The sequence below is a fragment of the Meleagris gallopavo genome, chromosome 1 (assembly GCF_905368555.1).
Source record: "Meleagris gallopavo chromosome 1, MGAL_WU_HG_1.1, whole genome shotgun sequence".
Lineage (NCBI taxonomy): Eukaryota > Metazoa > Chordata > Aves > Galliformes > Phasianidae > Meleagris > Meleagris gallopavo.
In genome coordinates, this window is record NC_139404.1 from 60,773,496 (window position 1) to 60,801,485 (window position 27,990).

General features: G+C 39.0%; 1 protein-coding gene across 40 annotated transcripts in view; it reads left to right on the forward strand.

The window, feature by feature from the left end:
• CACNA1C (calcium voltage-gated channel subunit alpha1 C) overlaps positions 1-27,990 on the forward strand; it is a 473,299-nt gene that overhangs the window by 311,296 nt on the left and 134,013 nt on the right. For 26 of the 40 annotated variants that reach the window (XM_085230299.1, XM_085230092.1, XM_085230104.1 and 23 more), the window contains exons 8-9: positions 12,434-12,537; positions 18,912-19,084. In XM_085230299.1, the coding sequence (XP_085086425.1) occupies positions 12,434-12,537; positions 18,912-19,084 (277 nt within the window). Of the gene's footprint in view, positions 1-11,955; positions 12,060-12,433; positions 12,538-18,911; positions 19,085-27,990 lie in introns of all 40 variants that reach the window. The other 14 variants (XM_085230338.1, XM_085230100.1, XM_085230136.1 and 11 more) reach the window with 3 other exon arrangements.

Below are 27,990 nucleotides of genomic sequence, written 5' to 3' on the forward strand. Positions count from 1 at the left end.
TGAATGTTGGCAGCCTATCTAGTTTGTTCGTTTTCATGGTTTTCTAATTTTGGTTTGGTTTGGTTGTTGTTTTGTTTGCTTGTTTGCGTTTTGTTCTTTTTTTTTTTTTGGCTGTTTTGTTTTCTTCTCTCTTCCATATTAAACCTGGAGAAAAGAGAGTGAGGTGATAGAGCAGGAAACTTGTTGGAGCTCAGAATTTAGATGTCGAATTTTGATGTAGGAAATTCTATCTGCATAACTAATATTTTCAGTAGGAGTGCGGTATCCCTGTATTGCCAGACACCATGCAGAGATACGTAATGTCCTCCAGTTTGTACAGAAAAATGTAAATGTTCCATTAAAAAAAAAAAAAACAAAAGCCAAATGGAGATAGGAAGAGATGTAAATGGTAGCTTCCTGATTATTTCTGGTTTTCCTCCCTTATTATATTTGCCTACAAAAATTTCCCAGTTGTACTTGTCTTAACACTTAATGTACTGGTGTTATATCAGCAAAATCTGCTTCTCAATTTGCTATGGTAATCCACATCTATTTGGAGCACTGTTGGTGCTACTAAATCTTGCAAACCTGTGAAAACAAAACTAAGCAACAGTGTTGTTTACTTCAAATTGAGGGGGAGCTGATCTTTATTTATCTGTTTGGAAATGAAAAATGTGAAGTCAAATGCCAGCGACCTTCAGCATCAGTTGAAGTTGGACTGTAGACTTCTATAAAGGCTGTTTAAAATTACAGATTTAAGACAGCAGTAAACACACTGAAGCCAATATTTCCTCTACCTCTTCTGCAAGCACAAAGTACTGTGCCGTATAACTATGGGATCAGAGAGCATTTTGAGAAGAAATAGCTTGCGATGGAAAAAGTTCAGCTCAATCACTGTGTGCCACAGACATTTTGACCTGCTGGTATTTGAATGCAAATTTTAATTCTCTTCCTAGGCTCAGTCAGGGACCTCATATTTCCCATAATAGCTCAGTCTGCTAAAGAGCAGCCAACTGCAAAAAAACAATGTATACCCAAACCATAAACAGAAGAAATATGAAGATAGAAACGTACCAAAGAATGAAATAATATTGTGGAGTCCAGGCTAAAAAACATGGTGGAAGGACTCAGTGTCAGCATACTATACTGGTAATGTGGGGCTAGATGATTGAAAATTGTTTTATACATCTATGTCTAAGACTTTATACAGACTTTCCAGCTACAAAAGGGCATACATCTATGCAAAGGTGGGGCCAATATTGAATGAGTGATGAACACGTAACTCTGTGATGTTATAAAGAAATAAGCTTGGCAAATTCTGCCAGTAACAAAACACTTCCTGCATATTACACAAAAAGCAAAGGTTTCTTTGTGTCTTTTGTGTTTTCTTCATTGATAGGAGTTCATATAACAACAAAATGCCATTCCACCTTGACTGTATAATTCCAGACAAGCTCAAATGTCCATTCTACATGTTTTCAGTTTATCTACCATCTAGCAGCTACAGTTATAAGGCAGTGGTTAAAGATCTCCGCTCTAGCCCCATTCTTGCACAAATTACAGCAAGCTGGAAGAGCCGTTCTGCAAAATTCCTGCTATTACAGTCTCACTATGAATTTCAAGCCAAGCAGGTCATATTTTTTACAGCAGTGTGTGCTTTTGTGGCTCCGAGTTTCAGCTTGACGCTGCTTTTACTTCTTCATAGAGCTGTGTGGGAAGTTTGGTCAGTTCTGGATACTTCCACTTCTTATCAGGGAAAGTAGACAGCATAGCAATGAAAATAATAAGGTTATCCAAAGTTTTTCTAAAATAAATGGGGAATTAATGTTTTTGTGGATGAGAGTAGACTCTGGATCAGATCTCCTGGATTAGAGTGTCCTGGGGTGAGGACATATAAATCAGATTCAGCATAGCCTATCTTAACAGAGTTGAAGAGGGAACCTCTGCAGACTCTGTCTGCTTCCCTCTCCTTTCTTCTAGACTCATCTTCCATTGCTGCAGTTCCTTTGATTCTTTCTCACAAGTTCTCAATTGCAAGTCAATCACTTCCCTTGATGTTTCTGTTGCCTTCATCAATGCAGTCCTTTCTCAGTAAATGGCTCCATTCAGCTCCAGCAGTGAATTCTGAACAAACTGCTAATATTTCTAGTTCAGAGTGGAATTTCAGTTTTCTCATTCCATCTCTACACAACATACGGAACAACTGAGGTACCAAGGTGTTCATGGGAATCTTGGACTATGTATTATTCTTCCCACTGTCCAGGTATGATGACTCTTTCCTATTTCCTAATTTCCTAAACAGATTGTTTTCATCCTACAGAGACAATATATCAGAGTAACTTGGATAAAGCATTATTTTCTCTGTTTTATGATCCCTGTGCAATTGCCTTCCCCCAGCTCTGTCTTGCCCTTGTCTTGAGGATACTGTGATAGAAAGTTCTAGCTTTCTATCACAGTATCCTCTATCTATGCACATACACAATTTCCAAAATTCTGTGATTGAGGTTAGACAGTAAGAAAAGCCTTAAAAACAAATGCTTGGAGATTGCAACTAACCTTAAAATTTGCTTTTCCCATAACTACTTAAAACAAACATAATAGTCAAAACAAATAATTTTGAACAGGAGCAAATGATCAAGTGCTTCTCCTTCCTTTGAGTGTCATCAGACTGAGGCTGGAGCAAACATGCCAGTCTCTCCTTTGCATCCATCTGACAGTGCCAGCAACAAAATATAGAATATTTCAGAACAATTTTAAAGAGCAACTGTGGGTTAGAGTCCCTTTAAGACTACTAGGATGTCAGTTTTTAGAAAGAAATTCTACCCAGAATAGAAGAAAAAGCATCTGGAGTTCTTTGCTTATATTTTTTAGAATAAATTCTATTGTATTTTTTCCAAGTCCATAAAAGTAAGTCTATGTCTTTTGGTTTTTTTTAATGAGTATTCTTAGTGTGTTTTTGCTTATTTGAGAAGCAAATAAGCTTCTCAAGAAGAAGAAGCCCCTTCTTGCTCCTTTTGCCTTGAGTCAACTCTGAGACCTTCAATTCCCAATTCCACTTGTCTTAAAGGCTCAGTAAGGCTGAAAATATTTCAGGTTGTCAAGATAAATGATAATGCTTTTCATGATGCACTAGATTGTCTAGACTGAAATGCTTAAATCTTTTTGTTTCAATCAATGATTTTGTCATGTCTTAGTCACCATGTACGCAAAACTTCTAATTTTATAGTGCTTTTTTCCAAGAGATTTCAGAAAATGTGGTACTTATCATATATTTCTCCCAGTCCTGTACCCTATGCCATTCAAGCAGAGCACTTGTGCATTTCAGTTTATTTCTACTGATAAGAATAGTATTGACTATTGGCTTTAATGGAATTACTCATGTGCTTTAAAATATGCACATACATGAGTACTAGATAAAATACCAACCAAGCGAAGACAACTAATCAGATTTCAAATACTGAAGGATCTGCAAGGTGGAATATTCATCCATAGGATAATAATGCAATAAATCTAGATCTGTCTATAAAGACATACGATGGTTAAGTATGATTCTTTTGTTCCTTCTGTGAATGGTAGAGTCAGATGGACATGCGCTATGAATAGAATCACTTGAGGTGTATGTTGAAACCAGGCAGGGATTTCTCAAGCGAAAATGTGCTTTATTTACATTTTTATTGACAAGCTATGCAGGAACCTTACAACATTCAGGCTCCAAACATATCAGCAGACTCAGAATCTGAAATTTCAAAATGAAGGCTTCAAGCAGGAAGCTGTTTTCATAGACAGTAAAGTGTTGCCTGTGCCACTTCTTACTTATGCTGCCTCTTTCTCCACATATTCTTCAGTTTTATTTTCCTATATGGTTACAAGCAAGATTTGACTTCAGATAGAGATCTTGCTATTGGCCATAACCATCACATTTGGCTAGATAATCTCCTGAGGCAGTGAAATGCACAAATTCATTGTAGACTGCAAAGGAAAAAAAGATTTAAAAAAAATAAAAAAAACAAATAATTTTTACCCCAAAATTCCAAATTTGCTGTGCTTTAATTTTATCGAGTACTTTAATGTCACTCTGTAAAAGGTTATACACTTCATTATAGAATGCTTGAATCATTTATATTTATAAAAGGCAATCACAAATTTCTGTAGTCATTAAAAATCAATTAGCAATTTATTCAAGAATTAGAAAGCTAACTTTGGTACCCTAGCTAACTTGCTTTCTTTTAAATTTCTGCTCTCCAGCATTGTGCACAGAACAAGACAAACTTCAGATTTTTTTTCAGTTGTCCATTCAGCATGTGTGGCTTGCTGCTTTCCAGTGACAACTGTCCTTCTGTGATGGATTAAACTTTTTCTGTAGTTTGAGTTTGTCAGTTGCTTTCAAAGACATCTGGCACAAAATGTAGGGGTGTGGGTGTGTGAATTGCAAAGTCAGCAGAATTTAATGAATTGTGTCTTCCCCTCCCATTAACTGGATGAAAGATGTCCTGTATGTGCCTGGTGATGCTGAACTATTATGTTAATAGGTAATATACCTCTAACATTATCTTTGAACTATGATGCTGTTGTAATGAATGACATACTTGCAAAATGTGCCTGACTATTTTCCCTAAAAACAAAATATCTTTAAGCAACCAGAATATACATGTCTTCTGTGGCTCCAATAATACATCTTCACCTGGTTCTAAAGAACTGTAAGACATAAGCATTTAAGTGTATTTGTAAATAGACTTTCCATTCCTTGGCCTCTACCACAATGTTGGTTGTAATTCTGATTATGAAACTACAAAATTAAAAATCCTGGTGTTACTAGTAGGAGATTATCTGCCCTTCAGCTAAAGGTTGCAGCTCTAAGGTCTTAGTAATTAAGGATGCTTGGAAAGATAGAGCACTTCCACAGTAAACAATGTCCATCAGACCTTCTCAAAATATGTTTAAATACTCTCTTTTCATCCTGATGCTGAGCAGTTTCTTTGACTTGCAAGAGGAAAAAAGATTTGAGAAAAATAATAGAATCCGATTCCCTTAGTCTGTGTGTAGTGAAGTTGTTCATAGTGAAATTATTTGCCTTGTCCAGAGAGAAAGAACTGAGTCCAAGTACATTTGGAAACAAGATATATGTGTTACAATTAATGCACTGGGGGATTTCAGTCACCAGGATATCTGCTGGGAAGGCAACATGGTAGACTGCAAGCAATCCAGGAGACTCCTGGATCTACTGAGGATAACTTCCTCATCTGGATATTAGACAAACCAATCAGAGGTGAAGAGTTGCTGGACCTGGTGCTCACCAATGCAGAGGACATGATTAAAGAGGTTAAGATAGTAGCAGTCTGGGCTGTAGCAACTATGCTCTGGTTGAATTTGTGATCTGGAGGAATATGGGCCTTGCAAAGAGCAGAGCCAGGACCCTGAACTTTAGGGTACAAAGTTCCCTCTGTGTAAGGAATTATTGGATGGGATTCCCTGGGAAACTGTCCTTAGGGACACAGGAACTGAGCAGAGCTGGCAGCTCTTTAAGAACTCCTTTCTGAGGGCACAAGAGCTCTCCAACACCCAGCAGAAGAAATCAAGCGGTGACAGCAGGAAACTGGCATGCCTGAGAAAGGACATGCTGGTTAAACTGAGCAGATAAGAAGGAATTGTACAGACAGTGGAAGTAGGCATGTGTGGCCTGAGAAGAAGCAGGGATGCTGTCGGAGCATGTGGAGATGGGATCAGGAAATCCAAGGCACCAATGGAACTGAACTTGACAAGGAGTGAGAAAAATAACAAGGGGTTAAGAAGGGGGTTCTACAGGTACATTCATCAGAAGAGACAAGGAGTATGTACCCCCCTGATAAATGAGAAGAGAGAATTGATTTCAACAGATGCAGAGGAGGCTGAGATACTCAGTAAGGTCTTTGCCACAGTCTTCTCTGGCAGTCGGGTTTCCCATGTCTCTTGCTTCTCTGGCAGTTGGGTTTCCCATGTCTCTTGCATCCCTAAACCTCTATGCAGGGGTCAGGGGAGCAAAATCCCTTGTGATCTAAGCAAAGAGCAAGTTCAAGACTGCCTAATGAGATTGAATGTGTACAAAACTAAGAGGGCCAATGAGATGCATCCCAGTCCCAAAAGAACTTGCTGATGTAATTACCAAGCCACTCTCTATCATATTTGAAAGGTCATGGATGTTGGGTCAAGTCCCTGGTGACTTGAAAAAGGGAAACATCATTCCCATTTTTAAGAAAGGAAGGAAGACTCAGGGAACTACAAGCTAATGAGGTGAGCCTCAACTTCATGCCTGGAAGATCATGGAACAGATCCTCAAAATTATGTTAAGGTACATGCAAGACAAGGAGGTGATCTAATCCAGCAGAGTTTAACCAAGGGCAGATCTTGCTTGGCAAATCTGATATCTTTCTATAATTGATTGACGGTTTCAGTAGACAAAGGAAGAGTGATTAATGTCATCTATCTGAATATATGCAAGACCTTTGATATAGTCCCACATCATTTTTTCATCTCTAAATTGGAAATTTTGAAGAGAAGACTATTCAGTGGATAAGGAATTCATTAGATGGTTACAGCCAGAGGGCTGTTGTCAGTGGGTCTATATCCAGGAGGAGGGTGGTGACGAGTGGTGTCCCCCAGGAGTCAGCCCTGGCATCATTGCTCTTCAAAATCTTTATCAATGATGTAGACAATGGGATTGAGCATACGGTCAGGAAGTTTGCTGATGACACCAAGCTGAGTGATGCAGCTGACACAATAGAAGGAAGAGATTTGATCCAGAGGGACATTGACAAACTTGAAAACTAGCTCTACAAGAACTTAATGAGATTCAAAAAGGTAAAGTGCAAGGTGTTGCACTTGGGTCACAGCAGTCTCAGAAATGTGTACAGACCAGGAGAACTCATTGAGAGCAGGCCTTCAGAGAAGTATTTGGGAGTTCTGGTGCAGAAGCTTGATGTGAGCCTGCATATGGAAGGCCAATAGTATCCAGGAGTGCATCAAAAGAGGAGTGACCAGCAAGGAGAGGGGGATAATTTTCCCCCTTTGCTTTGCCCTTGTGATGCCCCATCTAGAATGTGTCCATGGTCTGGGGCTCTCAGCACGAGAAAGACATGGAGCTGTTGGAGTGGGTCCAGGGGAGGGCCACAGAGATTACCAGAGGTCTGGAGCACCTACCCTATGAAGACTGGTTTAGGGAATTGAGCTTGTTTAGCTAGAAGAAGAGAAGGATCCAAGGAAACCTCATTGCAGCCTTCCAGTACTGAAAAGGAGCTTATAAGTAGAAGGGAGACTGACTTTTTACAAGGTTCGATAGTGGTAGGAGGAAGGGGAATGAGTTTTAAACTAAAATTTGAAGAGATTTAGTTTAGATGTTAGGTGCAAATTCTTTACTCAGTGGGTGGTGAGTCCCTGGCACAGGCAGCCCTGTGCATTTGTGGATGCCCCATCCATGAAGGTATTGAAGGCCAGATTGGATGGGCCCCTAGGCAGCCTGAGCTGGTGGGTGGCAGCCTTGTCCATGGCAGGGGGTTGGAACTTGGATGATCTTTAAGGTCTCTTCCAATCCAAGCCATTCTATGAGTCTGTGATTCTCCAGAAAGATATTTTAGCGTAATAGAGATCAAAGCCAAAATAGAGATCAAGTCATTGGCAGGTAAAATCTCTTTAATTCTGGTTCTTGTTTAGAAAATAGGACAAAATCTTGTCTCCAGGGACTGTAAATCTGTGTCCTTTTATTACAGGTGTCATGGATGACCAGACAGTTCCTCCATTTATTTATGCTGAGATCTGACACCTATTATTAATGACCATAACAGACCCTCCTGTCATTACAAAACAGAAAAATTAGCCAAAACAATGTTGATGTTAGAGGGAAGTCATAGCTGCCATTTAGAGAAAAACCACCTCCTGTTGCTTTCAGTTCCAGAAAGTAGGTATACTGCAGCAATCTGGTTCTCATCCCAATCCCATCAGTGTGAGATCAGAGCAAAGTTAAATAATTCTGGCCAGAGGGACTAAACTGGGTTCTCCAGAGGCCATATAGTAAATAAGGAGTCTCTTTTGCAAACTTCTTCCTTGAGGGGACAGAGTTTCAGCCTAATTCAGCTTCTGTAATGCCAAGGCCAGTCAACTTCTGCACCTAAATGCTGAGATTTTGAAGAAATTTTGTTGTACAGTACCCAGTGGGACAAGGCAGTATCACACTTTGTAGAGTAGAAATCTGAAACATAGTGAACCAAAATGATGTCCCCACAGTTCCAGAGAGGACACATACTGAATCAAGAGAATCTGTGACCCTAATCTCTGAGGTGCCTCTAAGGGGTGACACATCAGCATTCAGAATTGTATCAACTTTCTTACTGTTGACAGAAGTGAGATATAAAGATGGAGAAGTGAGCTGTAAAAGGTCAAGCAGTTTAACTTAGCAGACTTATTTCTATAAATGACCATCTGTAGATTTACACCAATGCAGTGCTTCCAGCTAACTTAGAAATTGTCCCACACATACTGAAGTTCACACCAGATTGCAATTACCTTGAATACTGTAGCGGGAATATTGGCATTCAGACCTATACTGGCTGATAGCCTTTGTTCAGACCTGTCAATGTAGATGATCCATTTTTTCTCTTGTGATTCATATGGCTATTAATAAACATCTCAGTGAGAAATAAACAGAGAAAAAGAGCACTCGGTGACCAAAGAACTAAGCTGTGTATCAATGCTTGTGCTGTCTGTTTAGAGGTAACTTGTAAGAGATCCTTTTTCTGTTGACTGTAGGCAAGAAAACTATAAAAAAAATATTCTGCAAACATGATTTTCTGCACTCAATAGTGTGTAAAGGACAAATCTTCTGGTCTCAGCCTTACCTTGTGCAGCTTCTCCATTTCAGCAGCATAATTAGGAAAAATCAACTGTGTCACCTACGCTATGTTTGCAATGAAAGCCTCCAGCTGCAGTCAAAAGGACACGTGTACACATACACATGTGATTAATAGCAATGAATTTGCAGAATTATGATATGCCTCCAGAAAGCATTTTTAATCAAACACAGATGTGAGGTTTTTAATGGTAACTGAATGGAAGCATTGTTCAGTTGGGGGATGTCTATCATGGATTTCTAGGATGGTTCCACTTCAGAGGAAGTATTTCCAGGTATCTGGAATGATACAATCTTAGCCAAGAATTTTATGCTTCTTAAATGTTGATATGTTACTATTTTCAGTAAGTGTGTTCCTTTTTCCCCCAACTTCTGCCAAGCAGCTTACATCTCTTCATTTCTTTTGGAGAAGCTTTTCTAGAGGAAATAGTAAACTTACAGTGAATTGTCACAATATCAAAGATTATTATTAACTTAACAAATACCTGATAACATATCAGTGTATCAATTCCTACCACCTGTGTCTCAATCTCACATTATATGGAATGATCTCACCTTGTGCTGTAAAAAATTAGATGTGAGAGCATCCAACTTATGGAGTCCAGCAAGAAAGAGACAGTAAATACACAACAGTCTGCCAAATACTGGTGGTTTCTCTAAGATATCACTGTCTCTGCCTCTTAGCTTATCTATCATGGCTGGTCAGTAAAAAGGAGGTGAAAAACAGACTCTGTAAATGTTCAGTTTGAGAAGTCCAAAATGCCAGGACACAGATTTGCTTTTCAAGGCTAATTTGTACCAATGCTTGCTGATATAAACATTATGCAACTGTGCAAGCAGTGGGAATAGCCAGAGTATGCTATACTGTAGTTATATACCTTACTGGTTGCAAAGGAAGCTTCTTGCCATCTGGAAATTTCTTCATGCTGGAGTAGTACAAAGGACAAGCCCCTCCATTCTCTACCAGAAATACTGGTATTTGTTATTTAGGATTCAGTCAAATCACAGCTTTGAGAAGTTGTATTTTTCCAGCTGACTTCTCCAGCTGAAGAAAAATATGGACAAGAGATAAATGCCACATAGCTGAGGCTTTTTTATTGCCATCCATCATAATTAAAGGGTATTCAGATCATCATTGTGACTGTGTAAATTCTTATGGCAGTTTCTGAAAGTCATTCATAACTGTTGTTTGTGTGGCATTCTTGGTAGAAGGAAGAGGATGTTAAGTCTTATTTCTTGAAGTCCAGATTAGGTACTTACATTTTGCCTGTATGATTTCTCTGCTGTGATTTTGGGTGAATGTTTGTACCATGGTGTTATGTTTCTTAAGGCATTGCTGTGTTTCAGTTTTGGGTGAATATTTGTTTCTCCTTGAGGCACTGCTGTGTTTCAAAATAGAGGTGTCTATTTTTTGGTCAAGTGGCTTGCAAGCATAAGGAATAGTTAGTGATACTTCCAAACTAACTGAGCAATTGTACAGAAGAATTCAAAGGGAAACTGGGTAATACGCTTAGATAGTGTTAGAAAGACACCTAGACTTCTGAAGAGAGGTGTTCTGACCACAAATCTATTAATCCTCTGAACAAGGAGATGATGATATCTTTCCATAGAGACAGATTTTGAGGCTATTTTTTAATGAGTTTCCTTCAGTTAAGTCACAGCTGAGGGAGCCCTGAGACGGAGTTTAGATCGGCCCATTGACTGTGGACTGTTGCCAGACGAGGACTTTAGTGACTGTACTTTAAAAGGAAAATGAATGATCAACTTCCACCCACAAAGAACTGATTATATTAGTGTTACTCTCCTGCCTTGTCTTATTGAAGATCTGAAATCCTTTTCCTGAATTGTTATGAATCTTGAGTCAGATTGCCTCCTCTAATGTGTGTCTCAATGCCCATGTATGGAAGAATATTTCTTCTGTGATCACAACAAATGCTTAGGTTGCAAAGGAGAGAGCATTTTCCTAGAAGGAGAGAACAAATCATGATAAAACTTTTAAACACATGGAGAACAAAAAAACCTATGTTTTTTTAAGCCATTTAGGTACTTTGCAATTTAAGTTCAGAAATCATTTTAGTGCTGCTAAATATGTTAAGTGCCATCTGTTTCTTTAATGATGCTATGTCTGACTCAGGAGATAAGCATTTATGAAAAGTAAAGTAGAAGGGGCTCCGTTATTTTGATACCATCATGAAAATGAGGTTCTATGAAGATATCTAGCAACTTTCCAAAATTTTGAACTTCAGAGAAGACTTCAAGATAAAATGATGTTTATATACTGCATGCTTTTAGCATAAGTATCTTACATGCTAGAGTTGCTCTATACATAATATAGCCCCAGGTACTGAAATAACAGTCTTCCTGCTTCATTTGCAGATGCTTGTAGTAGTATTAAAACTAGATTTATGTTCACACCATTTAATTTACAGTCTCAAATTCTTTGAGTACTCAGTTGTGTAGTAGTCAGATTTTGAAAGAGGTATTCACGAATCAAAGAAAGTAAGAAAGTTTGCGAGAAAGCTTTAGAAAACATTTGACCAGGTTAGAACACGTAGGGCCTTGGAAGGACTTTACTCAAAAGCATACAGCTACTCCTCTGATTGTAGTAAACTGTAAAGATTACACAATCGTTGCCAGAGAAAGATCAGTATTTATCCACAGTTACCATGTGCTTCTCTCTAAAGTATGCGTACCTGTGCTAGAGATGGGAAAAAAATGTGATCTGATAACACACTCAGGCAATGCTTAGCAAAAATTAGCAATATTGTCATGGGCAGAAAACATATGCACAGAAGTTAGAACAAAAGCTCAGAGGTCGTCAGATGGGCCCATGTGGTGCTCTGGGTAAATTCCAGAAAGTGATAGTCTACAACTTCAATCATACTAGACATCAGCCTATATTAATCATTGCCTGTAAGGAAACAGCCAGAAAAAAAAAAGCAATCAAAGGAAAGGTTGCACCAAAAAGAACGTACAGAAACACTTGCTATGATCATGTGTAAATCAACCACAGGCTCTGTTTACAAACCTTTCCATCTGTTCCTTTGCTTATTCATTTCTGCTTTCCCTCTCTGTCTTCTAACTTTCCTTAATCTTTCCAGATGCAGGACGCTATGGGCTATGAGTTACCATGGGTGTATTTTGTCAGTCTGGTCATCTTTGGATCCTTTTTCGTTCTAAATCTGGTACTTGGTGTGTTGAGCGGGTAAGCTGACAGTTTTGGTGTCCTTTTTCCAATGCTACAGGGCAAGACTCCATAATAAGGGTTCTTCCCTGTCACCAGGATTCTTTTGGATGGATTAAAAATCTGAATCCAAGGAAGCTTTCACATCAGCCCTCAAAAATCTTGGCCAAATATTTAAACTTTGCAAATAACAATACAGGTAACAAAAGAGGTGTGTTTCTCTGACAGAAATTTAATATCGGGACTTCCAAAATCACTACTACTGCCCTTCCATAAATTTCCAGAAAATTGATTATTGAAAATCTTACTGCTGGTGACTTGGGATCTCTTTGGCTGGAGCCTTGCAGTGCTCAGAAACTGAGCTTGTCTCACTAATTATCATTCCACTCTTCCAGGTCAATGATGCCATAGGAAGGGACTGGCCCTGGATCTATTTTGTTACACTAATCATCATAGGGTCATTTTTTGTACTTAACTTGGTTCTCGGTGTACTTAGCGGGTAAGCAGTACCAGGAAAATGTTTTATTACTGTTTATTTTTAAAAATTTGTATTTTTATTATTACTCTGTTGTTATCAAAACAACAGACAATGGCAGATTGATCTCTAGAACTTTAGTAGAAGACCTGGTCTATTGCTGTGCAAATGGCAAAACATGGCCTTCCTAATCTGGAAACTGCAATTTAAAATAAACTTTAAAAAAAATGCAAGACAACTCTGCCTGTAACATATTCCTCTACCTGAAACCTCTACCCATACTCTCTGGGAAGAGGACAACACTATGTTCCCCTGTTAAACATGTAACATGTCGTTCACCATGGATTAAGGGGATTATAGTAAAATCTCTGGAAGAGTCAGTGGGACTGAAGAAGGAATGAGAGTATGAGACAAATCCCTTCACAGTTGTAGGATGAGATTCCTGCCAAATTACGTCTTCTCACATGAGAAGTTTTCACATTGCTTAATATCTCTAAAGCACAGCCTAGTGGGAGACTTTTCCCTGGAGTGTGCCTTGCATGCGTTTCTTCTTTAATAAGCACATCCTCTCTGCTGTATGGATTACAAGCCCAGCATTATTCAGGGAGAAAAGATAATTTCCCTCTGTCCTTTTCTAAGGAGGAGCAGAGAAGAAGGAGAATTTCTTCTGGTGTTTAAACATCGCTAAAACATCTAGCTGTATCTCAGTTCTGCAGTATAACCCTCACTGCAAAGCATTATTTTGGTAGATTTGATTAAAAACAATTGATATTGCTCCCAGTAGTTAAAAACTTTATTGCCCCCGGGGAGCTAGTTAATTAGAGGATTGAAGCCAGTGAGCATTCCTCTCTAGATTTTTTTTTAAGATCTCCCAGATTTAGGCATCAAATTCCATATTTGGGAAAGACTGGATGCCTACAGCCATTCCATGCAAATAGATAATTATGATATGAGGACTTTTATGCATCCTCTTCTTCATTGTTTCTAGCATTGTGCCTCCTTCAATGAGCTCAAAATGAATTTGATCAGAGCCAGTACTTGTCTGAGCAGGCAGCCCTTAAGTCTCCTGTCCTTTGATCATAAAGAGGGGCAAAATCTTCTCTGAACAGGAGAGAGGTCTTGATGCTTCACGTAAGTTACATTCTCAGTGTGACAGAAGCATAGGAAGAGTAGTAGTAGGACTAGAGAAGAAGATCCTCCTTTGATCATCCTGGGAAGAGACAGGTAATAGCAGATCTACTTGGGGGTTATTATTGTCTTCATTACTCCATTGAAGGTTACATGCAGCTAAGACAGCTGCTACAAACTGAAGAGTTTTCAAGTAGTGAGTGGAGAAGGAGAAAATCCCCAGTAATGAAGTGTCAGGCAATAGTCTGCATTTGGATTTCTGGAGAATAATATTCTGGGTACAATTTTAAAACATAAGCTCCTTGTTTCTCCACGTGGATACTTTGCTCAGCAGGTAAGGATCAGGAGTAAAAGAGGATGACCACCTGACAGTGAGTAAGCAGTCTATAATATCAGAGATGCACTCAAGGACCACGTAAGATGGTGGTTAAAGATTATATAGTATCTGATTGGATAAACAGTGCCTGTGAGCCCAGCCTGAGGACTGCATATTGTTGAAGCAGTGCTGATTCAATTTACCAACACTTGGATTTGTGTACATAGTGGAAAATTACATTTCCTCTCTCTTTCATTTTTCAACCAAAGAAAGTGTTTTGGGACCTGGATACCCCATCTCCTGAGATACTGCAGCTAGACCACCACAGCTAGTGGTGAGAGATGAAAACAGTCTGCAGGGAGAACTGAAATTAAAGATGAAGTTCACCTTGTTTATGCTGTGAGTCACTCTTCATGGCTGTGTTCACAGTATTATGACAGCTGCACTGTTTCTGCAATTTTCTTTTTTTCCCTACTGGAGAAAAGTAAAACGAAACTTCAGTATTTGCATCTATGAAGAAAAAAAGAAAAAGAAGAAGAAAAAAATGATGGCCAAAATGTTCTAAATTTTCTTTGGGCTAAAAAAGCAATTCTTAAACAATCAACTTCCTAAAGCAATTCTAAATTCTGCTGAGTTGCAAAGTGCCTTCACTTTGCAGGTTCAGCTTTTTTTTAATAAACTTGCTATTAGTCTGTTCTGTGTAGATGATCCACCTGTCTGTTGTGTGTAGGTACAAAGCAATATTCCTTGGCATCTTTGTAGATCCATTCTGAGCATCTCTGATTTATCTCCATTTATCTATATCAGGAATGTTAACAAGCATGTTGTGTAGGTAGACTTCATCAGTGACAGATTGGCTTGGTTTATTTAATCACTTCTGAATACGTAAGTGTAATTAATTGTACTCACAAAGACACTTTGATTGCACCTGCAAAATCAAATGCTGAGTTCTGTTCTGCCTGCAGATCTCATCTGTAATTTATTTTTCCTCAGTGTTTCACCCATTCATGATTCTTCTGGTGAATTTACTAATCACATGTTAAGCTACATAGTATGACAGAGTATTTGTGTACAGAGCTATCATCCTCTTCCTGTCTTGACTGAGCATACATTAAAACTTTTGTATTCCAAAGGAAATATCCAGCCAGCAGGTCATGCAGTTGACCTTCTCAAGCCAAGAAAAAAGGTGTCCACAGCACTGCTTAGAGTACTGAAACTACTGCTAGAGGTCTTCTGAGAGCAGAGATGTTTGCTTCTGTGTTACTTGTTTCAGTTGATTAGTGATGGAAAAAATGACAGTGTGGGCTCAACTTTCAGACTTTCATGCGGAAGCATACAGATTCACATTTATTTTATAGTTTGCTTATCATTGATCCAAATCCCAGGACACAGTTCAAACAATAAGTTTCCTAAAGCAAACTAAAGGCCAGAGAACAGCCATTTCTTCTGCTTTGAGAGGATCCTGGAAGCACGGCTGACTGTTTCTGATTCTCTTCCTGATGAAGAAGAGATCATAGTGGTTAGGAGACTGTCTGTGCTTGCAGCTCCTCCTGGGAGCAGCAGGATCAATATTCCTGACCTTTCAGGACTCTTCCTAGTCTAACTTCTCTTCCAACCTTTTCTAATCATAGAATCATAGAATGGCTTGGGTTGGAAGGGGCCACCAATATCCATATCTAATTCTAGAACAGGTTAGATCCTCATTGTACTTGTCAGCATGGGCCATGATTGAAGCCTTATTCTGCACTAAGCAAGAGGTTTGAAGTGCTAGAATTGTGCTAGAATTCAGCTGTTCCACAACACCTCTAAATGTGAGAATTCATGCTGAGATCAGACATAGACATAAAATATATCTTTTTCCTCATCAGGATAGACAAAAGAAATTTTCTTCTGCATCTATACAGCCTATAGAGGTGGGTATTTATATTTATGACCTTTACCCACTCTAACCTCAGACTGAATATCTCTCCAGAATGCTCTGCTTTTTGATTTTTTGTTTGACAGATGTGTCTTATAGCTCTCTAAGAAAAGCAAAGGAAAGTGAAGCAAACCAAATACTCGTAAAACCAATATTCACCAACTCCTGAACAGAAGTTGTCTGATTCACTGAAGAGAGACAGATTACTTGGTGGTTCTGCTAGCCTCTACTGACCTTATCCTGACATGATATTGTAATTTTTTTTGAGAAGGCCACCTCCAGTCTCAAGATGGCACCTCTATCAGAAAGCTTATTGGCTTTTTGGAAGCTTGGCTTCCCCGCTGAAACTGCAAACAATGAACATTTATTGCCAACTGTGATGGTGGCAGAGCTACTGTGCACACCTGCCTGCAGTAGGAACTGGACTGAGGTCACCAACTCATTTCACATAGAATAGTAAATGACCATGGGTAGTAATTCTTGATTGTGAACTACATTTGCCCAAGTACAGGCTGGCATTCCACACGGGAAGTGGTTGGAATTGCATTAGCAATTTCCTGAGCCACCTGTTCTCAATAGTTTAATGCTAGCAGAGCGTAGAAATTGAGATAATTTAAATAAGTTGTCTTCTTTGGAGAATCATATGAAAATTGGAATACTATACGTTGTACAAAGGAAAGAGACAAGTAAACCCTTAGAGTAAAGGATCACAATATTTTCAGTTGTGCCATTAAAAAGCTAGTAACAAATTAATTTCTATGCAGACATTGAGCATACTAGCATGCTGCTAAAATCTCGCTTCAGTTTAGTCATTTCTTCTCCCAGCCCAAGTCCCACTTGAGAGAGACAGTGCATGGGGCTGGCAAGATCCAAGCAGGCACTCAACTGAGAGGTATCTAATATAAATGACTCAGTTCAGTGCACAGAAGAATCACTTTCTGCAAACTGTGTCGTTTCATGATATTTTCCACACTGTGGTTTCTTAAACTGCCTCTTGGAATTTGAATCCATATAAACATAAGTAGCTCTCAGTTGGAGTTGAGAATCCAATCCTTTTCAAAACTGCTCCTATTTGTTAAAGATTCCAAAATACAAGTTCATGACCCAACTATTAGAATACTGGAATTTCAGTTTTCAAACTGGCTTAATAATGCATAGCTTCATTTAGTGGTTTTTGGTTTTTTTTGTTTATTTGTTTGTTTCGTTTTGAAGAGTTAATTCCTTAATTTGTATTAGTTATTACAAAGTGAGACTCAGAAGAAACACGTTATTGAAGCAGCAAAAAATAATCGGTATTGATTAGATTTTTAAAAAATATTTTCTAGAGTTATTGTTGTTGGGGTCATTCTTGCCATACTTGGCAGTAGGCTTTTCTGCCTTATAGCTGTTTGGTCCCAGGGTTGGCTATGATCTATCTTTGGGCCTAAGAAGACACTGATTCTCTCCCTCATTTCCACCTTCTTTATCACTGATCCAAGAACATGTGGCAAGCAATGTAACAGGAGCGAGGATCGCACAGGCTTCTTTTGTCACATACTTTAGTTTTAAATGCAGACATCTTCTTACTCTGATTCTGATGCATTGCTGGTGTCCTGAATAGCTCATAACATAAAAAAAAGCCTGATCCAAAGACAGTGAAGTGAATGGAAATGTTTCAAAGGGTTTTGACCAGACAGGAGAGAAATATAGCATCATTACTGGAAACTAAGGACAATTCATGGGGCACTCATTAATTTTTGGGTAGGATTTCATAAATCTAATATTACCTCACTAAATTTAGTGATAAGTTTCCTATTTGTTTTTTGGGAATAAGCCTAAAGACAAGCATTAGGCTTTTTTTTTTTTTTTTTTTTTTTTCCTAATTCTGCTTATCTGTAGCAATCAACAGAGAGCCTAGTGGAAAATCCATTTGAAAGAATGACTTTTCCTCTCATTTCTAGACATAGTGGGACATATTATCTGCTCTATATGCCTTATGTAGTGATCTGCTTCAGCAGATATAAGGCTTACTGTTTAAGTACTCTCAGTCTAGCACTTTTTACAATTATTAAGCTTCCTTTTTAAAATACAGGTATTAAAACCTGGTTTGAAGCCACAGGAGAGTCTTTAAATAGAGATAGATTGGCATTTCTAGAAAAAAAATAGGAGAGTATAGATGTATCTGAAAGACAGAAAGAAATGGCAGAGCATATGTAAAGAATGCAAAGCAAACATTGTGGATCATAACTAAGCAACATTAAATTCTTGTTGCTCTGCCCTCTCTTTTAAGTCCATATTCCCAATAGTGGTCTTTCATCAAGCAATCAGATGTCTACTCTGTTTCACTTTCTGGCAGAATCCATTACTGCTTATGTTTGTCTACTCAACTTGAGATTTGAAAAATAAGTTTCATTTCAAAGAATAGACCTGAATATCAAATGCAATGAAACACTGAAATCTAAACTTTCAAATATAGTGTGCAGTCCCATGGGTGAAATTCCTCATAATTAACTGTGTACAGAATTGTGAGTATCATTACTTACACTTACAATTAGTGTCATTTAGTTGTGATTATACCTATAATCTTATGGACAGATTGAGACCTGGCTGAAAATTAGAGCCATTGTCTCACTCTCCAGATGTCAGATTATTGTCAAACAGTTCATCATTGTATTGAGTTGACCGCTATTCACATAGATATTTATGGATAAGTGTTGGAGAATATCAAGTGGTAAAGGATGTTAGAAGGTATATGATATTGTACATAAGCACCACGCGTGAGTTTTATTTCAATTATCAAACAAATGTTGAGAATGAAAGGATTAAAAAAGGTAATTATGTTCTCCTAAGCATTAGTAAAAATGTGGTCACTCCAACTGTATTACAAGTGTATGTAGCAAGGATACTCTTTTCACATGTCTGTTCTGAAAGAATAGGGAAGGCTGGGTGTACTGCATAGGATATGGATACTTTCTAATGGAAATTAATCTAACTCATTGTTTTTCAATGTCTTCCTCTCCCTCCACCCACATCCTGTTCCTTCCTCCCTCTTGCTAGGGAATTTTCCAAGGAAAGAGAGAAGGCTAAGGCTCGGGGAGATTTCCAAAAGTTACGGGAAAAGCAACAGCTAGAGGAGGATTTGAAGGGCTATTTAGACTGGATAACTCAAGCAGAAGATATTGACCCAGAAAATGAAGATGAAGGCATGGATGAGGAGAAGCCTCGAAACAGTAAGCAATTTTCTTCTGTCCGTCTTTCTCTGCTTTTAGCAAGGGAACCTGTGCCCACCTGCTCCAGTGCTGAGATTGCGTATAGGGCAGAGCCAAGTTCTTCCTGAGGCTCTCACTATGCTTACATGTGATCCAAGTGAAATACGTGTTGGAATATGTGGGAGGGAGAAATATGTGTAAAATAATTGATATTGTTCTGCAGATCCTCAGATTCTTGTCTGTAGTACTGACACTAGGACCTAGCGTTAAACAGAAAAAAGATCAATACTTGCTGTTACGAGTTTGCTACTGGGATAAGGTTTAAAATATACATGTCTCCTATTCATTTATTTAATTGCAGTTCAGTGTTGCAGGCTGTTGACACATGGTTAATTACTTTGAAAGCAAAGGTTTCTAGACAAAGCAATGCTACAATATGGGAGAAGGGCCAGATCAACCCTGTTGTACATTAAGTTGCCCATCTGTGGCTCCATTGAAATCAGTGGAATTGCATTTGCTTTTGCCAGGCTGGAATTAAGCTTTCTGACATTTCCTGCAAGGGAATTACCTCTTTTTCTTTTGTTTTGGAGCTGAGAATATGTTTGTACAAAATGAGAATTAATCAATTCTCTCTTCTTATTAGAATGATGAGTTTGAAGAAAGCAAAGATTCCTTACATTTAACTACCTTCACTCTGTCTTCTAACTCCACCTTGTCTTTTACCAGTATCTGAATCACTTCAGAAACATCTAGCAGTTGTCATCATAGGTCATGTACTTGGGAAATGTCAGAGTTTGAACCTTTAGGCAGTTACGCAGCTAATGGAGATGGGCGCTACATTCAGCTTTCCTTATTTAAATCTGCATTATCCCAGCTTGAGTTTGGAAGAGAAGACACGAAGCCTTTCCCTATAGCTCCCTTACTACCACATAAGCAAAATCCATGGGGTGATCAGATCAAAACCATGTAAGTCCAGAAGGATTGGACATCGGAAAGTTAAACCTACACAAAAAAAGCAAGAGTTGTATCAGATTCTTATGATCTTTGAGGAGACTGAGCACTACTCCCTGTAGTTGTCACAAGATTTTCAGAAAAAGAAAAAAAAAAAAACAAAAAACTTTGGGGGTCATTAATATCAAATCGTACCCTTGGTAGCTAAGTGTCTGGATTTGAGGGAGTCTCTGAGAACACCTGCTCAGACTTCCCCAGGATAGGTTACTTTTATGTTGGTGCCTTCATAGCAATTACAGCTTACTTTTATCATTTAACCTGACTAATCAGTAATCATGTTACTACTCATGGCTAAAATTTGCTCTTCTGTAGAATATAATGTATGGAAGATCATGTCTGGTGATCCCATTTCATTTCTTTGTAGACAGAGTTCAATATTAAGAAAATAATAACACCACTGTAATGGATAGTGCATGATATGCTCAATATGGCATTGGAGTGGGAAATTGGTTGTCACAAGGTGGGTCAGTGAAGTCACCAGGAGGCTTTCCCTTTACTTCAATGGGAAGTTCCTCCTACAGGCGTGCCTGGTAAAGAAAATTGTAGCCAGAGTGGTAGGTACTGTGATGAGAAACTGCCAGGGCTATTTTCTAATTCAAACTTTTTTCTTTTTAATGAACATAAAAATAATTACGCTTTGGTAAAAGTTTTTTGGGATAGGACATATGTAGATTCATTGCATTCATTGCAATGAGGTGAGATCAGTCCAAATTTGAGCTAACTCCTTTTCTGTGTAGTGATATTATGAACTGGAAGATTACACATCTCCACCTTGCTTGTTCGGATTAATAAAAAATGAGTTTTGAAAAAAAGGGCTTAAAAAATCAGTGATATTACATCTGACAGTTTCTCAAGAGCTTCTCACAGTCGGCTGTTAATGGTAGAATTATGCACTATTAGCAAACTAACTTGTTATCCATTTCTTTTCCAAACTGTGTCTTCAGTGCCATTGGTTCTAAGTATCAAGTGTAAGGACAGCAGTGTTAACCAATCCCTACTACACAGTATATCTTTCTCTTTGCCTTAATCAGCTTTTACTACATGACAGACCAGACTTGGAAACAGGTGTCAAGCAGTGCCTAGTGGTATATGGTAATATTACACCTTTGTTGGTAGGAATTGCTTAGAATGTGAAGGAAAGCTCTGGACTGATCTTGGCCATGTATGAGGGAAAAATCATGCTAAGAAGTCTCTGAACAAGAGAATAGCAGAAGCTATTCTAATGCTCAGACTGAGCATTAGGAAACGTTGCTTTTCTATGAGGGTGGTCAGATGCTGAAACAGGCCTCCTTGAAAGGTGGTTGATACCTCATGTATTTTATGTTCAAGAGCCATTTGGACAATGTCCTCAATAACATGCCTTAACTTTTGGCTGGCCTGGAAGTAGTCAGGTAGTTGGACTCAATGATCTTTGAAGTCCCCTTCCAACTTTGCTAGTCTGTACTATTCTATTCTGTTCAGTGCTGTACCATGGTCTCCTTCCTGACAAAGGCTTTTTTAACTTTGGAAGTAATGGGTCTTTGTGTTGCCGTCTTCTGATGCAGAAGCCAATAGCCACTGAATACGGAAGTTAAAGAGCAACGTCGGGTTTTCTATCTCCAGCTCCAGCCCTCAAGCCAATAAAGATACCTTGGTGCTTACTCCCACCTAACAGAGTTGAGGAGATTGTATTTTGGTCATTCGTATTTCATAAATCACATTCATTTTTTCTTTTCTAGTAGGCTGTTGTATATACTTTTGTACGATTACAGGTATCACATTGTTTAAGCTCTATTGTATTTCCTGATACTTCTGAATTTCAGTCTATTCACGTGACAAGTACTACTCCATTTTCAAAGCCAAATAGATTACAGACATCCTCTCCTAAGGTATCATATTCACTTCATTTGTTGACATACTTGACTGTCATGCCTCATCCACCACACAGGAGGAAGAAACTCCAGGTATACTTACTGTACCAACCTATGAGGCCCCATTCAATGTGGCCTCAAACACCTACAGAGATGGGGCACCTACAGCTTCTCTGGGCAGCTGTGTCAGGGCCTCAGTGCTGTCTGAGTAAAGAATTGCCATCTAATATCTAACCTAAATCTCCCTTCCCTTAGTTTAAAACCCACTCCCCCTTCTCTTATCACCAGTCTGTAATTTTTTTTGTAACCCTTCATTAAATACTGGAAGACCACAATGAATTATCCCAAAAACCTTTCTCCAAGCTGAACAACCCTTCACTTTAGTTGCCTTTGCTTTGGTTATATTAGGCTGATGCTTAGGAGATTTAGGTTCCAGATAATGACTCACACCATTATTTTAAAGAAGTCATGCTAGTTTTTACTTCTTCAATTTCCCCATGGAAGTTGTATGCAGTTTTGGGGTAGTGTTGTGGGGTTTTTTTAAGTAGAATCTCAGCTAATGTAAAGCTGCAACTCTGAGATTCAGCAGTTTCCACCATCTGTGCTCTTGCCCAGGTACTATACCTAAACTGAATCATCCCAAGTACAGAGAACATATGTTTCCAGTCTCTTCTCTGTCCTTGGCTGTGGAGACCAGTTTTTCTGTCTTCTTACCCTGGAAAGAGAACTGCCAGCCTGGGAACTGCCTCCTGTAGAACAGAGAACAGGAACAAGAAAGGAAGAGAACTGCACTTGCATCCCCTTTGGTTTGACTGCCTTTGTCAGTCTTTTGGGCACCTTAAGTCACATTTTGTATATTCCACTGCTTTCCTGAAGATGTTGAAACTTGCCCTAAGTCTCACTGGGTGTTTACAGCCCTTAATGAAATGGTTAAGTCCAAGCACTACAGCAAGAAGGGACCCAGTAGAAGAGAGGGTGAGAAAAGAAGGTGGACAGCCTTTAGCTGATGTTCTCTGTGGCAGAGGTCTTAGGATTCTTCTGAGGCAGTTCTATACCAGTCATCTGACATTCACTGAAGAGCATTCACAGAGCAGTCTGAATTCATCTTATATGTTTTGGGAAGTGTGTATTGAAGGCAGTTCTTTTTACTTGTTGTTTGAATACATGCTTTTTCTATCTTGGAAAGTATGAGGTGGGAAATGTGAAAAGGCTTCTAGCAGCTATTTTTGTTAATAGTTTTCTCCTATGCTCTTTCTCTGATGGGCCTCCTGCAAGGGAAAAAAACATAAATTTGACAGAGGAGAGAAACATGTCATGGCACAAAGCACATACTGAATTTCAAAATTACATGATAGTGAAGAGAATAATCCCTCCTGTTGCCACAGCAACTGGGAATTTGCCCTTTTTTATTCTTCCTGAGAGTGTTCTGCAATGCATCTGTGTTGCTGTGGGCAGGAACAGGAAACCTCAGTCCAACCCAGATTCTCCTCCTATGAAGTTAATTGGCAAAATTCACACTGACTGCACTGGGGTCAGTAAAAAGCTGTGAATGGGCAAAGAGAAGTAATTTGATAATCAGATTTTGCCCTTCCTCTTTTTCACTGTATTTTATTCCTATTGGGTGCTGCTGCCTGCCATGTGAGCCCAAACACATTAATATCTATTCGAGTAACAGAGTTTATTGTTTGGCCTGGAATTTGGTAACAAAGTTGTTCTTTGATTCAGGAATATTCATTCTTCTAGTTGAGTCATATCCAAGGTAGTACTGTAAATTCAAGGGCTGATTTGCAAGTAGCTTACCCAACGAAAATCTGAAGTCTAATCATACTCCAGGGCTCTATTGCAGTGGGACTGATTACTGTGAATAATTAGATTTTCATGTAACACAGCAGTAAAAACACTGCAAGTCAGTATGTTGCCTATCAAAATGTATAGCATAACTTCAGAGTGTACGCTGAATAATGAAAGATGCAGGGGAGAAAGGCTTGACTGTACGTGCAAATTTATGCCTTAGCTCAAGTAGAAATATAAAATGCACAATGGAAGATGATAAAGTTGAGAAATACAGGAAAATTCTAAAATTCTTAAAAATCTAAGCTGTTAAAAAACAATATGTTTTTTAACAATAAGTCTCAGTTTTTATTTTCAGAGCAGTTATTACAATATCTTTGTGACCTTTGGAAATATTTACTTGCATCTCTTGCAGCCTTATTTTCAGGTGGGCTGCAGATTTTGTCTTACCCATACAGTCACTGTTTCTTGTGAACAGCACTATGTTTTTGTGGTAGTATTTAATCTCAGTCTTGTGAGAGTCGTCTCTAGGAGAAAATGTTTTTGAAACAGTGAGTAAGTTTTCAGGTGCAAAGTAAAACTTTCAGAAGAAATAGGGATCCTATGGACCATGAGAAACTTCAGAAAATCTTTGTCTTTCATGTTTGTGCTTCTGAGTTCTGGGACAGAAACAAGGAGAACAGGATAGCTGAGCTGATGGTTCAAACAAACAAACAAAAAAAAAAAAAAAAAGAATTTGAGCATTTTAGAAACAGTAGCCTCAGTAATTTCAACTGAAACAGGGCTTTATTCCCAAGAGCTCCAATAGTATGTAGCTTGACTCTATTTCATAACAGAAATAAAAGCATGACCACAATTCTCTAAAAGTTCAGGCTACTTACGTTTTATTTGTCCAGTTCCTGTTGACTTGACTTTCTTTTACAAAGTCAACTTCCATACTGTAAGGAGACTCCATTGATTTCAGTGAGTACCAAATAAGTTCCACTGATTATAGTGAAAGTTGTGACTAAATCCTATACAACCCTGTGCAGTTTTTGTGTGTTGTTTAACCAGAGCACAATTGAAGTGCTTGAAGGTATCCATAGATACTTTGAAAGACTTGGGGAACCTTGGGCAACCTTGGGCAACCTTGGGCAACTCCCTGCCAAGAATGTACAGACTGATATTTTAGATGATTTTTACCTATTGTCAAAAAGCAATTAATAAAACACAGTGTTCATGTGGGATTTAAGATAATCTAAACAAAAGCTCTAAGAGGCGCTGTCTTGAAAACAAAACTTTTGTCTGCTTAATCTGCTAAAACTAGTTGGTTACTTGAGAGTGTGTCATACAACCTGGCTGTATTTTTCTTTCCATGCATAAATACAGCAAAACAAAAGCCAGTGTTGTAAAGTAATTTATTATCTGTTAAGACCTCATCTAAAGAAGAAGAAATCATACTATCATCTTCTTTTGTCATTGTCATCTGATGTGGAAAATAATCATTTGCTGACTAGGGAAAGATTAGCTACAGTGCCAACAACTGTGGGTATTTCACTTGGGCACTTGGTAGGAGTTTCAAAAGGTTTAGCAGCTGTGATAGATTGATTCTCTTTCACCTGGAGACAGAGACAAAATAAGGGTTTTCTGGTTTTTACTGCACGTATTTGATTCTCCTAGGGTGAAAAAACATCCTCTATGCAGTCAGCTGCAAAGTTCCAAAACCATGATTTGCTTGGATAGGAGTGTGTCAGCAGCTCTCAGACACGTGTCTTACCCTATCCATGCATTGTAGAAAGCAATCCCAGTGGCATTTCTCTACCTTGCCGTATTCAAAGTAGCTCAAAAACTGTTCTTTGTACAAATACTACAATTTGTGCACACTTAGTAAAATGCTTTGGTAAATGCTTTGTTTTTGTTGTGTGGAAAGAGAAGCTCATGTTGCAAAATGGGCTTGTGCTTCTGATGTCAAATGGGAGTCCATGCTTTGGGGACATTAGTTCTTACACTCGGATGAATCACTCCTGTGGTCCTTAGGCAAGACTCCTACTGAATTTGCTGAGGATTTTGCCTGGATAAGGACTTGAGCCCCAGTTTGTTTTATCTGAGGTTAGTAACAAAATAGGCAAGCATCAGCACTAGAGAACGTTGTCTGATGTTAGGTCTTGATGTACTAGAGTCCTTTCTACTCTCACCCGTAGCTTTACTGTGTAGCTGTCATCCAGGGAGAGGATGAGATATTTCAGATCTGATATCACTTACAAGACTGCATAGTCCAGATACTGCCGTTTGCCCAGTGCATAATTCCACTGTCATACAAAATGACATTGTATGTATCCTGAATTTGAACCACCACCATTACTAGCATTTTGATTCCATACCTGTATATGAAATTGCACCCACATAAACTTTTATATCCTGAAATGGAAAAATGACAGATATCACACACAAAAAAAAAAAAAAAAAAAAAAAAAAAAAAAAAAGAAAGGTAGCTGTGACAAAAAGTACAGTTACCATTTAAAAGTGTAATTTTTGTTGGGTAACTTCCTGTGGGTCTTTTAGGGTGACTCCTTTCACTTTTGCCTCTGTTCCATTAGTGTCACCTAAACAATTTGAACTTTCCTCCACTGAAAAACAAGTCTGGGAGTAGATTTCTCTACTGACTGACTTCTTATGTTGCTTTCTGTTTTGAAATCTCAGTTAACAAACAAGGAAGCTGTAGGGCCTTTACCCTGGATTGTTTGTCTTCCTCACCTCGCTCTTTCCAAGAGAAAGAGTAAGACACAAAGATGGACAAAGAGAAATTAAAAACTGCTTGAAACTTGTGTTTAGAAATGTTTCTTCTACTAGATCGATTCTTTAAAACATATATATAAGCTAATATTTGGATAGGGAAAAAATGTTCTGGCCTGTTTCATGTGAGACAGCCAGCACAGCTTTAGCAAGGGCAGATCATGCCTAACCAACCTGGCAGTCTTCTATGATGGAGTAACAGCGCTGGTAGATAAAGAAAGGTTAACTGATGTCATCTACCTAGACTTGTGCAAGGCCTTTGCCATGGTCCCGCACCACTTCCTTATCTCTAAATTGGAGAGATATGGATTTGAAGGCTGGTCTATTGATTGGATAAAGAATTGGTTGGATGGTCGCAGCCAGAAGGTTGTGGTTAATGACTGTGTCCAGATGGAGGCCAGTCGTGAGTGGTATGCCCAGGGTTCCATCTTGGGACCAGTGTTCTTCAACATCAATGACCTAGATAGTGCGATTGAGTACATCTTCAGCATGTTTGTTGATGACACCAAACTGAGTAGTGCAGTTGACACAATAGAAGGAAGAGAACTGGACATGCTCTAAAAGTGGTCACATAAGAGACTAATGAGGTTCAGCAAGACCAAGTGCAAGGTTTGCACTTGAGTCAGAGCAATCCCAGATATGAGTGCAGGCTTATAGAAGAATTCATTGAGAGCAGACCTGCAGAGAAGGACTTAAAAATCCTGGTGTATGAGAAGCTGGCTGTGAGTAGTAATGTGTCCTTGCTGCCTAGAAAGCCAACTGTATCCCTGGCTGCATCAGAAGAGGGGTGGACAACAGGGAGAGGGAGGAGATTGTCCCCCTCTTCTCTGTCCTTTTGAAGCCCATCTAGAGGCTAGCATCCAGCCCTGGATCCTCCAGTACAGGAAGGATGTGGAACAGTTGAAGTGGGTCCAGAGGAGGGCCACGAAGATGATCAAAGGGCTGGAGCACCTCTCCTATGAAGATAGGTTGAGGGAGTTGGGCTTGTTTAGTTTGGAGAAGAGAATGTGCCAGGGAAACCTCATTGCAGCCTTCTAGTACTTGAGGGGAGCAGGAGGGGGACCAACTTTTTACATGATCTGATAGTTAGAAGACAAGGGGGAATGGGTTTTAAACTAAAAGAAGGCAGCTTTAGTTTAGATTTTAGGTGAAAATTTTTTACTCACAGAGTGGTGAGGCCCTGGCAAAGGCTGCTCTGAAAATTGGTAGATGCCCCATCCCTGGTGATGTTCAAGGCCAGGTTGGATGAGGCCCTGGGCAGCCTGAGCTGCTGGATGGCAGCCCAGCCCACAGCAGGGTGTTGGGACTGGGTGAGCATTAAGGTCTCCATCCTAAGCTGATCTACGATTCCATGATCTAGTTTAGAGAAAAAGGCACAAAAAGGCTACATCATGTCTTGAAGGCCACCCACCCTCTCAGTGTGAGAGTCTCTCATACCACTGCTCTGTCCTTTATACCAGAATTTTACCTTATATTGTATAGCATAAGGCATTTATTGATTTG